Raw genomic sequence first — 16083 nt, forward strand, 5'->3', positions numbered from 1 at the left:
GACATTAATACTAGGAGAGGTTGTTGTTGTTATAGAGACAGGTCATATCTGTTTAGAGACATTAATACTAGGAGAGGTTGTTGTTATAGAGACAGGTCATATCTGTTTAGAGACATTAATACTAGGAGAGGTTGTTGTTGTTACAGAGACAGGTCATATCTGTTTAGAGACATTAATACTAGGAGAGGTTGTTGTTATAGAGACAGGTCATATCTGTTTAGAGACATTAATACTAGGAGAGGTTGTTGTTATAGAGACAGGTCATATCTGTTTAGAGACATTAATACTAGGAGAGGTTGTTGTTATAGAGACAGGTCATATCTGTTTAGAGACATTAATACTAGGAGATGTTGTTGTTATAGAGACAGGTCATATCTGTTTAGAGACATTAATACTAGGAGAGGTTGTTGTTGTTATAGAGACAGGTCATATCTGTTTAGAGACATTAATACTAGGAGAGGTTGTTGTTGTTACAGAGACAGGTCATATCTGTTTAGAGACATTAATACTAGGAGAGGTTGTTGTTGTTACAGAGACAGGTCATATCTGTTTAGAGACATTAATACTAGGAGAGGTTGTTGTTATAGAGACAGGTCATATCTGTTTAGAGACATTAATACTAGGAGAGGTTGTTGTTGTTATAGAGACAGGTCATATCTGTTTAGAGACATTAATACTAGGAGAGGTTGTTGTTATAGAGACAGGTCATATCTGTTTAGAGACATTAATACTAGGAGAGGTTGTTGTTGTTACAGAGGGATGTCAAACCCAAAAGTGACAGGATTCTGAAGACAAGACAGGAGATACAGTTAGAAGTGGACAAGCTGAAGAGAAACTTGATTCATCAGGTAAAAAGCATATGTTTGAATTTGTGTGTGTGTGTGTGTTTTTGATTTGTGTAAGGCATAAACGTGTGTGTGTGCATGCTTGCGTAGTGTGTTTTGATTCATATATGCATTAATGTGTCTGTGTGTGTGTGTGTGTGTGTGTGCGTGCTTGTGTAGTGTGTTTTGATTCATATATGCATTAATGTGTCTGTGTGTCTGTGTGTGCATAGCAACCAGTAGCGGAGGTGGAGACCCAGCTGATAGAACAGTGTGTGGAACAGGAGCAGGAGCTGATGAGACAGTCTCACAGACACAGAGAGGAGCTCCACACCCTCAGCTGTCTGACTCAGATCAAAGCTGATGAGAGAGAGCAGAAGTCCAGGGACCGCCACAGGGCTGAGGTAAAACACATATCAGATCACTATAGAACATCTCACCATCAATGTTCCCTCCCATTTTGGGGGGCAAATTTCAGGTCTGCTGAGCGCGAACTTGAACGTTGTTAAAATACTGTGCAACTTCCAGCGCGCGTTTACTGTGAACACTGAGGCTCTACCCTCTTTAAGTTACAGTTTTGACAGTGGTCAGGTAGGCTACTGTAGCTATTTGATCATAATGTCTGTAGGCCTACCAGAGTGGCCTAGCATCAAAAACATGGAGTAAATGTATCCCATAACATTTTAACATGGAAACATCTGTTCTGTCGTTCAGCCTACAGTAGCAGACAATGGGTGGTGTTCAGTGTAGGTCTACATTCCATGAGACTTCTGAATAAAATATGCAGGGCTTGACATGAACTTGTTTGACTGACAATGTTGTTGTGTTGTTTGATGCAAGACTCCACTTTACAAAATAAAATTCATTATTATTCCCATACCATTATTACAGAGAATCAGGCAAATTATTGAAGCCTGTCTCCAAATACAACACTGCCCCTTTAAGATAAAACAAAATCTCTTTCCCTGACTGGCTTTTAAAAGATGGCTAGAAATGTACACTTTTTGTGGTCTTGTAGAAAGCAATCACTCCCCTATTGACGACTACAAATTATCTTGAAGTGGGCTAATAACTCACTAACTAGAAAATAATATGAACAAAATGTGCACATGTGCTACAGCTCTCGCTTTGATCTCAAAACAAACACATCTACTCACGACCACTCATGTTGTAAACACAGTCCAGTTCAAAGTGAATGGCACAGATCCATATATAGAAATGGCCATTTGCATATAGACCTGAGATAACACACAACATGAGATAACACACAACATGAGATAACACACAACATGAAATAACACACAACATGAAATAACACACAACCTGAGATAACACACAACATGAAATAACACACAACATGAGATAACACACAACATGAGATAACACACAACATGAGATAACACACAACATGAAATAACACACAACCTGAGATAACACACAACATGAGATAACATACAACCTGAGATAACACAGAACATGAGATAACATACAACATGAGATAACACACAACATGAGATAACACACAACATGAAATAACACACAACATGAGATAACACACAACCTGAGATAACACACACAGTCCGAGTTAAGTAACACACACATTGTGAGGTAATATGTCCACATGTAATCCAAATAACAACAGCGACATGCCTGAGGTAACAGACCTGAGGTAACAGACCTGAGGTAACAGACCTGAGGTAACAGGCCTTTGCTGCAATCATTTACTACAGCTACAGTAATCAGTTGCAGTGTAGCTTCAGCATGACTCTGGTAATGGTTTCCATAGTGACCTGTTGATGTTCTCAACAAAACAACAAAACACACGAGCTAAGACTAACTTTCTTGCACTTTGGGGAAAGTTGACTCATCAACTTTTACTAAGAAGATAAGAAAGATAATGTATTATTTTAATGTATCAACAGCAAAGATACCATCGCATCAAGCAAGAGCTGAGAGGCAAGAGTCTGGTGATCCATGAACTCAAGAAGCAGAACCAGGAGGTCCAGTCCAGGTAGCTCTCACTGCTGAATGAAGACCTTAACGCCTAGCCTTAACCCTTAACCTGTAACCTTAACACCTAGCCTTAACCCTTAACCTGTAACCTTAACACCTAGCCTTAACCTGTAACCTGTAACCTTAACGCCTTAACCCTTAACCTGTAACCTTAACGCCTTAACCTGTAACCTGTAACCTTAATGCCTAGCCTTAACCTGTAACCTTAATGCCTTAACCCTTAACCTGTAACCTTAACGCAATAACCCTTAACCTGTAACCTTAACGCCTAGCCTTAACCTGTAACCTTAACGCTTTAACCCTTTACCTGTAACCTTAATGCCTAGCCTTAACCCTTAACCTGTAACCTTAATGCCTAGCCGTAACCCTTAACCTGTAACCTTAACACATAGCCTTAACCCTTAACCTGTAACCTTAACGCCTTAACCTGTAACCTGTAACCTTAACGCCTAGCCTTAACCTGTAACCTTAATGCCTTAACCTGTAACCTTAACGCAATAACCCTTAACCTGTAACCTTAACGCCTAGCCTTAACCTGTAACCTTAACGCTTTAACCCTTTACCTGTAACCTTAATGCCTAGCCTTAACCTGTAACCTGTAACCTTAACGCCTAGCCTTAACCCTTACCTGTAACCTTAACGCCTAGCCTTAACCTGTAACCTTAATACCTTAACCCTTAATCTGTAACCTTAACACCTAGCCTTAACCTGTAACCTTAACGCCTTAACCCTTAACCTGTAACCTTAATGCCTTAACCTGTAACCTGTAACCTTAACACCTAGCCTTAACCCTTAACCTGTAACCTTAACGCCTAGCCTTAACCTGTAACCTGTAACCTTAACGCCTAGCCTTAACCCTTATCCTGTAACCTTAACGCCTTAACCCTTAACCTGTAACCTTAACACCTAGCCTTAACCTGTAACCTTAACGCCTAGCCTTAACCCTTACCTTAACCCGTAACTCTAACCCTAACCTTAACCCCTTACCTTAACCCCTAACCTTAACCTGTAAACCTAACCCCTAACCCTAACCCTAACCCCTAACCTTAACCTGTAACCCTAACCTTAACCCCTAACCCTAACATCTTAACCCTTAACTTAACACATACTCCTAACCTTAACCTGTAACTCTAACCCCAACGCCTAGCCTTAACCAATAACCTTAACCCATAATCCCTAACATTAACCCCTAACCTTAACCCCTAATGCCTTAACCCTTAACCTTAATGCCTAATCTTAACCCCTAACCCTAACCTTAATGCCTAGTGTAGCTAACATCAGCCACCTAGCTAACCTAGCTTACTTTTGTTCCTTCATAACAAATTGGAATGTGTTAGGAAGAAAATGGTGTAATGGATATGGAATGTGTTATGTGTTATAAGAAGAAAATCGTGTGCCTGTCACGTATGTCGAGTAAGTCATTTGTGTGTATTTCATGATAATCTGTGATAGTGTGTTGACGACCTATGAGTGACTGCTGCTGCTCCAGAACTAGGTCGTTTGATCCCCAGGTATTTACCAAGCGTGTTGAAATCAGTATCCCAGAGTACCATTGGTACCATGCAGTGTCTTTAAATAAAGACCAGTTCAGACATACCTGGAAAATAACGTGTCTGGGTGGCTAAGGATTTGAATGCCTAACTTCGGTATTTAATTTCGGTATTTCCTCGGTGCCAACTCTCTCTCTCTGTCTCTCACCCTGTGTCTTTTTCTCTCTCTCTCTCTCTCTCTCTCTCTCTCTCTCTCTCTCTCTCTCTCTCTCTCTCTCTCTCTCTCTCTCTCTCTCTCTCTCTCTCTCTCTCTCTCTCTCTCTCTCTCTCTCTCAATTCAATTCAATTCAATTCAATTCAAGGGGCTTTATTGGCATGGGAAACGTGTTAACATTGCCAAAACAAGTAAGGTAGATAATATACAAAAGTGAAATAAACAATCTCTCTCCTTCTCTCTCTCTCACTCACTCTCTCTCCCTTCTCTCTCTCCTCTCTCTCTCTCTCTCTCTCTCTCTCTCTCTCTCTCTCCCTTTCTCTCTCTCTCTCTCTCTCTCTCTCTCTCTCTCCCCTTCTCTCTCTCTCTCTCTCTCTCTCTCTCTCTCTCTCCTCTCTCTCTCTCCTTCCTTCTCCCTTCCTCCCTCCCTGCATCTAGGCTTGGTGTGTTTGCCAAGCTGTACGACAACATCAAGGGTGATAGGAACAAGTGTATGAACCTGATCCAGATGGCCTCCCAGAGAACGGCTGAGATGAGAGAGAAGTTCAAGATCCTGGACAACGAGATTGAGATCCTCAGAACCAACGCCATCAACAAAGAGAAGTGAGAGAGAGAGATAGAGAGTACATCCCCTTCCTCAAAAGAACATTCAGACGTTCACCACCCTGTTTTGATGTAAAATGATTAACATCCTGTGTGTGTGTGTGTGTGTGTGTGTGTGTGTGTGTGTGTGTGTGTGTGTGTGTGTGTGTGTGTGTGTGTGTGTGTGTGTGTGTGTGTGTGTGTGTGTGTGTGTGTGTGTGTGTGTGTGTGTGTGTGTGTGTGCGCGCGTGCATGTGCGTGTGTGTGTGCGCTCCTCAGGCTGCTCCAGAAGTCCCGTCTGAAGCACTTCCACAGCCACACCATCAGAGACAGCCTGAGGAACGATATCTCCAAGGTGATTTATCCTACCTGATTAATCAGGAAATCCTGCTCTTCTCACTCCATCCTCTAGACATAATAGCATCAACCTACCGCACTACAAAGGAAATATTGTGGGTTATGATGTTTCTCTGTTCTGATCTCATCTCCAAGGTGACCTGGGTTATGGTTATGATGTTTCTCTGTTCTGATCCCATCTCCAAGGTGACCTGGGTTATGATGTTTCTCTGTTCTGATCTCATCTCCAAGGTGACCTGGGTTAGGGTTATGATGTTTCTCTGTTCTGATCCCATCTCCAAGGTGACCTGGGTTATGATGTTTCTCTGTTCTGATCTCATCTCCAAGGTGACCTGGGTTATGATGTTTCTCTGTTCTGATCCCATCTCCAAGGTGACCTGGGTTATGATGTTTCTCTGTTCTGATCCCATCTCCAAGGTGACCTGGGTTATGATGTTTCTCTGGTTCTGATCTCATCTCCAAGGTGACCTGGGTTAGGGTTATGATGTTTCTCTGTTCTGATCCCATCTCCAAGGTGACCTGGGTTAGGGTTATGATGTTTCTCTGTTCTGATCCCATCTCCAAGGTGACCTGGGTTAGGATTATGATGTTTCTCTGTTCTGATCCCATCTCCAAGGTGACCCTGGTGCTTCATGAGATGAGACAGAAGAGGGAGGAGCAGAAGCTGAACTTGGGCCGGCTGACCCACATGATCAACTACCATGAACAGAACCTGCTACAGATGAGGAAGAGCCACGACAACGCAGTGCAGAGTCGCAATGACAGGTGAGTCTGGTAGTCTGTCTGTTTGTCTGCCTGTCTGTCCGAAGAGGGAGAACCATGACGCGGCCACGCAGAGCCTCAATGACAGGAGAGTCTGTCTGTCTGTCCGAAGAGGAAGAGTCATGACGCGGCCACGCAGAGCCTCAATGACAGGTGGTCTGTCTGTCTGTCCGAAGAGGAAGAGTCATGACGCGGCCACGCAGAGCCTCAATGACAGGTGAGTCTGTCTGTCCGAAGAGGGAGAACCATGACGCGGCCACGCAGAGCCTCAATGACAGGTGAGTCTGTCTGTCTATCAAGGAAGAGGACGCGGCCACGCAGAGCCTCAATGACAGGTGAGTCGTCTGTCTATCACGGAGAGCCTCAATGACAGGTGAGTCTGGTAGTCTGTCTGTTTGTCTGCCTGTCTGTCCGAAGAGGGAGAACCATGACGCGGCCATGCAGAGCCTCAATGACAGGAGAGTCTGTCTGTCTGTCCGAAGAGGAAGAGCCAAAACACGACCATGCAGAGCGGCTATGACAGGTGAGTCTGTCTGTCAGATGACAGGCCATGCAGAGTGACAGGTGAGTCTGTCTGTCAGATGAGGAGGAGCCAAAGCACGGCCATGCAGAGCGGCTATGACAGGTGAGTCTGTCTGTCAGATGAGGAGGAGCCAAAGCACGGCCATGCAGAGCGGCTATGACAGGTGAGTCTGTCTGTCAGATGAGGAGGAGCCAAAGCACGGCCATGCAGAGCGGCTATGACAGGTGAGTCTGGCTTTCTGTTGATCAGTTTGCACTGTCCACATGACCACCAACCAAGATTCTACATATGAGATAGGGTAAGGCAGCTATTGCTTACGACTAACTACAGGCAACGATGCTGAACAATGTGGGTAATTGGGCGGCTACTGATGGTATTTGACCTATCCTCATCCCTACTTTACAATTTGGTAGCTCTCTCAGTGGTCTCTCTCTCTCTGTCTCTGACAGAGGGGTACAGTTGCTGGAGCGTGAGGAGGAGATGTGTATTTTCTACGAGAAGGTGAATGTTCAGGAGGGCCTGATCAGAGACGGTAACATAGAGATGCAGGCGCTGGAGGAGGAGACGCGCTGCCTGCAGATGATCACCAAGGAAGAAGGAAGACAGACAGCCCTCAGCAGGAAACTGGTGCCCTGCCAGAGGAGACTGAAGGGAGAGAGCACCATGCTGCAGATACAGGTACATTAGAAGCCTGGGTCATATTCACTAAGGCAAACCGTTCCAAAACGTTTTGCAACAGAAAAAGAAAAAACAAACCTTTTCTTATTGGTTAGTTCAGCTAGTCCCTCCCTGTTTCAGTCAGTTTTCTTCCGTTTAATGCCTTGTGAATACGATCCTGTTGTCTGACGTCAGATAACACTGGACTGTCAGTCAAAGGGCAGGTCTCAGCATCTGACGGGAGGAAATGGATAGGAACCTCTGAGAACTGGTTGCTAACTCTGTCGTACTGTTGTACGGCAACATGGCTGCCCTCGCCAACATCTCTGACTGGAGAGTACTGTAGCCTAATGGGTAGCTGACTATATGCCTCCTCAGATAGCTTCTCCATGACACCATCTGCCAGTAGGGACCTGACAAGGACACCCTGGAGAAAAAACACTTAAAGAGATGCTCCGGTACTTTTGTATACTTTTTATCCAGCAGTTCTGAAAGTAGCACCCATGAGTCAAAAGTGGTCCTCAAAAATGGTGTACTACGTCACATATGTGCAGAATGTGCACCACGTCATTGCTCTCTCTCTCTCTCTCGCTGTGTTGTGTGCGTCACTCAAATGGCGCAGGACTGAAGCTCATTGGCTGAAACTCGATTGGGTTGAGGCCTGGGTTGGGGTGGCATTGGAGCCGGGGCCGGAGCTGAGGGTTGAGGCCTGGGTTGGGGTGGCATTGGAGCCGGGGCCGGAGCTGGGGTTGAGGCCTGGGTTTGCTGAGGGTTGAGGCCTGGGTTGGGGTGGCATTGGGGCCGGAGCTGAGGGTTGAGGCCTGGGTTGGGGTGGCATTGGGGCCGGAGCTGAGGGTTGAGGCCTGGGTTGGGGTGGCATTGGGGCCGGAGCTGAGGGTTGAGGCCTGGGTTGGGGTGGCATTGGGGCCGGAGCTGAGGGTTGAGGCCTGGGTTGGGGGTGGCATTGGGGCCGGAGCTGAGGGTTGAGGCCTGGGTTGGGGTGGCATTGGGGCCGGAGCTGAGGGTTGAGGCCTGGGTTGGGGTGGCATTGGCCCACTGCTCTTGACTGGAATCCATCCATAATGACCAACAGGCAGTGGATGTCCCCTGATGGCCCCAATGTCTCTGTCTGGATTCTGGAACCTGGCCCCAATAACTAAGGGACAGTGGCTTCTTATGGCGCCAAGTCTCACAGGGCTCTCAGTGCCGACTGGAGAGGATGGGTGGAATTGGGACCAAGTCTCACAGGGCTCTCAGTGCCCACTGGAGAGGATGGGTGGTATTGGGACCAAGTCTCACAGGGCTCTCAGTGCCCACTGGAGAGGATGGGTGGAATTGGGACCAAGTCTCACAGGGCTCTCAGTGCCGACTGGAGAGTATGGGTGGAATTGGGACCAAGTCTCACAGGGCTCTCAGTGCCTACTGGAGAGTATGGGTGGAATTGGGACAGACTCCTCAACTCTCCAATCCCCGCTCAGCTGCTTTTTGACAGTGGGAAATTCTACCATAGTTTTGTCCTATTCTGTTGCCTTCCATCCATAAATCAGTCAAGCCATTCATCCATCTATCCATCCACCCCTCTGTTCCTCAGCTGTGCTGTTGGATATGTGGTTTAGACAGTCAGGCAGGGGAAGACTGTGTGATTTAGACAGTCAGGGGGAGACTGTGTGATTTAGACAGTCAGGGGGAGACTGTGTGATTTAGACAGTCAGGGGGAGACTGTGTGATTTAGACAGTCAGGGTGAGACTGTGTGATTTAGACAGTCAGGGGGAGACTGTGATTTTTTAGACAGTCATGGGGAGACTGTGTGATTTAGACAGTTCAATGCAGGGAGACTGTTTTAGACAGTCAGGGGAGACTGTGTGATTTAGACAGTCAGGGGAGACTGTGATTTAGACAGTCAGGGGAGACTGTGTTATTTAGACAGTTAGGGGAGACTGTGTTTTAGACAGTTAGGGAGACTATATGTGATTTAGACAGTCAGGGGAGAATGTGATTTAGACAGTCAGGGGAGACAGTTTAGACAGTCAGTGGAGACTAGAGTACAGTATCAACGTATGCATATGAGATTTAGTAACATTATATAAGGTAGCAGTCAGTGGGGAGACTGATTAAAGTGATTTAGACAGTCAGGGGAGACTGTTGTGATTTAACAGTCATGGCCTTGGGAGACTGTGTGATTTAGACAGTCAGCTTTGATGGGAGACTGTCATGGAGCGGGGAGAGGCAGTGGCTCGGGTGGTTGATGTCCTTGATGATCTTTAGACAGTCAGGTGTCCTGGAGACTGTTTGTGATTTAGACCTCACTACCCTCAGAGGGGAGACTTTGCCATACCAGGCGGTTTTAGACAGTCAGGGGAGACTTTTGTGTGATTTCAGACAGTCAGGCGGGGAGACTGTGTGAGTGGACCAATTCAGTTTGTCTGTGATGTGTATGAGAACTTAAAACTTGCTACCCTTTACTGTTCCACAGTCATGGGGGGAGACTCTGCTGTTTTAGTCCACAATCAGTCAGTTTTGGGGTTGAGTGTGAGGTTATTTTGAGACTGTGTTGTTTGATCAGCCTACCACTGTTGTGTCGAAACTTGATGATTGTTTTGTTTTAGACAGTCAGGGAGACTGTGTTTTAGACAGTCAGGGGAGACTGTGTGATTTAGACAGTCAGGGGAGACTGTTTTAGACAGTCAGGGGAGACTGTGTTTTAGACAGTCAGGGGAGACTGTGTTATTTAGACAGTCAGGGGAGACTGTGTGATTTAGACAGTCAGGGGAGACTGTGTGTTTTAGACAGTCAGGGAGACTGTGTGATTTAGACAGTCAGACAGGGGAGACTGTGTGATTTAGACAGTCAGGGGAGACTGTGAGACAGTCAGGGGAGACTGTGATTTAGACAGTCAGGGGAGACTGTGTGATTTAGACAGTCAGGGGAGACTGTGTGATTTAGACAGTCAGGGGGAGACTGTGTGATTTAGACAGTCAGGGGAGACTGTGTGATTTAGACAGTCAGGGGAGACTGTGATTTAGACAGTCAGGGGAGACTGTGTGATTTAGACAGTCAGGGGAGACTGTGTGATTTAGACAGTCAGGGGAGACTGTGTGATTTAGACAGTCAGGGGAGACTGTGTGATTTAGACAGTCAGGGGAGACTGTGTGATTTAGACAGTCAGGGGAGACTGTGTGATTTAGACAGTCAGGGGGAGACTGTGTGATTTAGACAGTCAGGGGAGACTGTGTGATTTAGACAGTCAGGGGAGACTGTGTGTTTTAGACAGTCAGGGGAGACTGTGTTTTAGACAGTCAGGGGAGACTGTGTTTTAGACAGTCAGGGGAGACTGTGTGATTTAGACAGTCAGGGGAGACTGTGTGATTTAGACAGTCAGGGGGATTGTGGTATTGGCAGAGAGGAAGTAAACAGCGTTCACAATCCACCATGATGTGATCACATTAAACAACAATGTGTTACTGTGAAACAGATGTATCTTATTCTCAGGCTGTTTACACTTCAGAGGGGAATGTGTCTGTTGTTAGAATGCACTTAAGATCACACAGTATAAAATATTAAAGTTTGTGTGTGAAATTCAATATACACTCTGGATAGCTTTCCTTGTACCAAGCCAGAACAATCTTTAATCGCTTCCAAATAAACAATTCAACTTTTTACAGTACAGAGATGCCCTGGGTTATCAGTGCTCTGAGGGCGTGGGGGTTTTACAGTACAGAGATGCCCTGGTTTATCAGTGCTCTGAGGGCGTGGGGTTTTACAGTACAGAGATGCCCTGGTTTATCAGTGCCCTGGGGTTTTACAGTACAGAGATGCCCTGGTTTATCAGTGCTCTGAGGGCGTGGGGGTTTTACAGTACAGAAGATGCCCTGGTTTATCAGTGCTCTGAGGGCGTGGGGGTTTTACAGTACAGAGATGCCCTGGTTTATCAGTGCTCTGAGGGCGTGGGGGTTTTACAGTACAGAGATGCCCTGGTTTATCAGTGCTCTGAGGGCGTGGGGGTTTTACAGTACAGAGATGCCCTGGTTTATCAGTGCTCTGAGGGCGTGGGGTTTTACAGTACAGAGATGCCCTGGTTTATCAGTGCTCTGAGGGCGTGGGGTTTTACAGTACAGAGATGCCCAGTATCAGTGCTCTGACAGTACAGAGATGCCCTGGTTTATCAGTGCTCTGAGGGCGTGGGGGTTTTACAGTACAGAGATGCCCTGGTTTATCAGTGTTGTGAGGGTTTTACAGTACAGAGATAGTCAGTCAGGCAGTGAGACAGTTAGCCAACCAGACAGACAGTCAGTCAGGCACTGAGACAGTTAGCCAACCAGACAGTCAGTCAGGCACTGAGACAATTAGCCAACCAGACAGTCAGTCACTGAGACAGTTAGCCAATCAGACAGTGAGACAGTTAGCCAACCAGTCAGCCTGTCAGGCACTGAGACAGTTAGCCAACCAGTCAGGCAGGCAGGCAGTGAGACAGTTAGCCAACCAGTCAGCCTGTCACTGTCAGCCAGTCAGGCAGTGAGACAGTTAACCAACCAGCCAGTCAGGCAGTGAGACAGTTAACCAACCAGCCAGTCAGGCAGTGAGACAGTGACGTCCTCCAGTATGGGCCTCAGCATGCAGCTCCGTTTCTCTCTCTGACTGATGTGAGTGATGTGAGGGTGGTGTGCAGAGTGATTAAATCACATAGTAAATCATCAGCCTCTAATGTAATGAAGGTCTCAGATCCAATCTCTCACTCTCACATTCTCTTGTTCTCTCTCTCTCGCGCTCTCTCCCTCTTTTTCTCTGTCTCTCTCTTTCCTCTCGGTCTCTCTCTGAGGGTGGTCTCAGTCTACAGTACAGTCGTCTTTTAGTCCATCAGAGTTTGATTATGAATAGCAGAGGCATTTGAAAGTCTCATTCCGTTGTTCGAGTCCATGGAGGATGTTGCTTAGAATACGTACACATTACATCACATGACACAAAGACACTGGAGACAGAGAAAGTGTGAGACTGTCTCTGAGCGTGCTTACTTCCACTGGACTCCATGATCATATGAGATGTATGGTGTTAAACAGGACTAATGCAGCTACGCTCGTCCTGTCACAGACCTGCTAGGATCATCCCTCCTTCAGTAAAGGCAGAAGAGATCATCCCTCCTTCATTAAAGGCAGAAGAGAAGAGGAGCTATGCTCGTCCTGTCACAGACCTGCTAGGATCATCCCTCCTTCATTAAAGGCAGAAGAGAGCTAAAGGAGCTATGCGTCCTGTCACAGACCCTAGGATCATCCCTCCTTCATTAAAGGCAGTAAAGGAGCCTCGTCCTGTCACAGACCTGCTAGGATCATCCCTCCTTCAGTAAAGGCAGAAGAGAAGACGTAAAGGAGCTATGCTCGTCCTGTCACAGACCTGCTAGGATCATCCCTCCTTCAGTAAAGGCAGAAGAGAAGACGTAAAGGAGCTATGCTCGTCCTGTCACAGACCTGCTAGGATCATCCCTCCTTCAGTAAAGGCAGAAGAGAAGACGTAAAGGAGCTATGCTCGTCCTGTCACAGACCTGCTAGGATCATCCCTCCTTCATTAAAGGCAGAAGAGAAGACGTAAAGGAGCTATGCTCGTCCTGTCACAGGATCATCCCTCCTTCAGTAAAGGCAGAAGAGAAGACGTAAAGGAGCTATGCTCGTCCTGTCACAGACCTGCTAGGATCATCCCTCCTTCAGTAAAGGCAGAAGAGAAGACGTAAAGGAGCTATGCTCGTCCTGTCACAGACCTGCTAGGATCATCCCTCCTTCATTTAAAGGAGCTTCAGGATCATCCCTCCTTCATTAAAGGCAGAAGAGAAGACATAAAGGAGCTATGCTCGTCCTGTCACAGACCTGCTAGGATCATCCCTCCTTCAGTAAAGGCAGAAGAGAAGACGTAAAGGAGCTATGCTCGTCCTGTCACAGACCTGCTAGGATCATCCCTCCTTCAGTAAAGGCAGAAGAGAAGACGTAAAGGAGCTTCTTTTCTCTTCCTGTCTGTTGACCTCTTCTCCTCCCGATCAGCTCTGCTTCATTAGACAGCTTCAACTGGAAGAGAATGTGCATCACACACGCAGAAGGAGACGGTGGTGATGTGTCTCCCGACGGGTTCATTCATACCGTGGCGTGACGTGGAGCTCCATGCACGGACATGTGTAGAAACCATGGCTGTGTGAAAGATGTGCACATCTCCATTCTGGGGTCAACAGCTGAGTTACAGTAATTCTGTGAATAATGAGAAATGATATAATGGTTATCAGGATAGGAAACCTACATGTTATTAACCTGCAACTCATATTAACTTGCAAATCATGCAGAAACAAACCCTATGAATGCTAATTGATGTAATGGTTACCAGGAAAGGAAGCCTAGTGTATCTGTTAAGCTGCTCGTCATGCTGAAACAAACCATAATGACTTCTATCATGGTGTTGTCTAACACATCATCCCAACACAATTTAGATGATTGTGAGGTCGAGTTGGTCTCTGACACAGGAGGTTGGTGGCACCTTAATTGGGGAGGAAAGGCTGGACCGGAATCAGTGGAATGGTATCAAATACATCAGACACATGGTTTCCATGGTTTCCAAGTGTTTGATAACATTCCATTCGCTCCGTTCCAGCCATTATTATGAGCCATCCTCCCCTCAGCAGCCTCCAATGGTCTCTGAATATCCTCATGGATAATAAAAGTTGACTTCTCCCTTCTTTTCTCCTCTCTTCTCCTCTCTTCTCTTCTCTTCTTCTCTCTTCTCCTCTCTTCTCTTCTCCTCTATTCTTCTCCTCTCTTCTCCTCTATTCTTCTCTCTATTCTTCTCCTCTCTTCTCCTCTATTCTTCTCTCTTCTCTTCTCCTCTCTTCTCCTCTCTTCTCCTCTCTTCTCTTCTCTTCTCCTCTATTCTTCTTCTTTTCTCTCTCTTCTCTTCTCCTCTATTCTTCTCCTCTATTCTTCTTCTCTTCTCCTCTCTTCTCCTCTATTCTTCTCTCTTCTCTTCTCCTCTCTTTCTTCTCTCTTCTCTTCTCCTCTATTCTTCTTCTCTCTTCTCCTCTCTTCTCTTCTCCTCTATTCTTCTCCTCTCTTCTCCTCTATTCTTCTCCTCTCTTCTCTTCTCTTCTGTCTCCTCTCTTCCCTCTCCTGTCCTGTCCTGTAGCTGGCAGAGTGTAAGGAGCGTATGCTGGAGCTAGAGAAGGCCTTGGAGGATCCAGGACAGGAGAACAGGGCCAGAGAGCTGGAGGGGAACGACCCATCTCCTGTTGAACTCATCCAGAAGATAGAACAGGTAAAGCCTACAGTACTGAAGCTGCTTTACAGTCCTGCAGGCAGATTTCAGAACAGTGGGAAGGTCTGAGTCTAAACCATCAGTTTATCTGAAGGAGACTAGGAACACAAACTATGCCACTTTTCTTGAGGGAAGGTGAAGTCATCAATCAAGATTACCACCAATTAATCATATCCCGTCGTTATAATTGATTGAGGTTGAAGCTGTCTCATGTTAGTGTGTGTGTGTGTGTGTGTGTGTGTGTGTGTGTGTGTGTGTGTGTGTGTGTGTGTGTGTGTGTGTGTGTGTGTGTGTGTGTGTGTGTGTGTGTGTGTGTGTGTGTGTGTGTGTGTGTGTGTTCAGCTGGAGGTTGGCTTGGCGGAGCGGGAAGAGCTGCTCCTGGAGAAGGACTTGGTGTTTGAGCAGGTGACCCGGCTCTCTCAGCGAATCAGAGCTAAGGCCGAGAACGGCAAGCAGGACACACTGCAGCTAGCCAAGAAGGTACACACACACACAGGAGGCAGCCAAAAGGGTACACACACACACACACAAAGGAAGCAGCCAAGAAGGCATCTACTGCCAAGCTCATCCATTCTCACAGTCGGGGTAGAGGATCTTGGAGCGTGGTGGCCCCATGTGCCTGGTGCAGCCTAGCAGACTGACTGCCCTCTCAACCCGGCTCCCTGCAGGGCCCAGCCCAGTGTCTCCTGGATGAAGTATCACCTGCCCACCAGGCCAAGGCTGTTAGTTATCTCAATGAGTCAATGAGCCATGTTACACACACACAGCCTCACAAAGACACACGCTCCCTAACACACACACAGCCAATGAGTCATGTTACACACACACAGCCTCACAAAGACACACGCTCCCTAACACACACACAGCCAATGAGTCATGTTACACACACACAGTCTCACAAAGACACATGCTCCCTAACACACACACAGCCAATGAGCCCACGCTGAGGTCTGTTCAACGCTGGTCTGACCAAGCTGACTCCACACTCCAAGACTGCTTCCATCACGTGGACTGGGAGATGTTTCGTATTGCGTCAGATAACAACATTGACAAATACGCTGATTCGGTGTGCGAGTTCATTAGAACGTGCGTTGAAGATGTCGTTCCCATAGCAACGATTAAAACATTCCCTAACCAGAAACCGTGGATTGATGGCAGCATTCGTGTGGAACTGAAAGCGCGAACCACTGCTTTTAATCAGGGAAAGGTGACTGGTAACATGACCGAATACAAACAGTGCAGCTATTCCTCCGCAAGGCTATCAAACAAGCTAAGCGCCAGTACAGAGACAAAGTAGAATCTCAATTCAACGGCTCAGACACAAGAGGTATGTGGCAGGGTCTACAGTCAATCACGGACTACAAGAAGAAAACCAGCCCAGT

At 46.6% G+C, this 16083-nt stretch overlaps 1 protein-coding gene across 1 annotated transcript in view; it reads left to right on the forward strand.

Annotated features, from left to right (window-relative positions):
- The window catches only part of ccdc146 (coiled-coil domain containing 146), a gene marked incomplete at its 3' end in the record, with an annotated part of 52428 nt that extends 37247 nt beyond the window's left edge, over nucleotides 1-15181 (forward strand). The window contains 9 exon segments of the mRNA XM_042315522.1: nucleotides 756-848; nucleotides 1058-1228; nucleotides 2747-2835; nucleotides 4980-5144; nucleotides 5403-5478; nucleotides 6097-6245; nucleotides 7215-7443; nucleotides 14573-14701; nucleotides 15044-15181. Of these exon segments, the coding sequence (XP_042171456.1) occupies nucleotides 756-848; nucleotides 1058-1228; nucleotides 2747-2835; nucleotides 4980-5144; nucleotides 5403-5478; nucleotides 6097-6245; nucleotides 7215-7443; nucleotides 14573-14701; nucleotides 15044-15181 (1239 nt within the window).
- Nucleotides 15182-16083: the final 902 nt, after the last annotated feature.

This window comes from Oncorhynchus tshawytscha, unplaced genomic scaffold (genome assembly GCF_018296145.1).
Source record: "Oncorhynchus tshawytscha isolate Ot180627B unplaced genomic scaffold, Otsh_v2.0 Un_contig_6710_pilon_pilon, whole genome shotgun sequence".
In the NCBI taxonomy this organism is placed as follows: domain Eukaryota; kingdom Metazoa; phylum Chordata; class Actinopteri; order Salmoniformes; family Salmonidae; genus Oncorhynchus; species Oncorhynchus tshawytscha.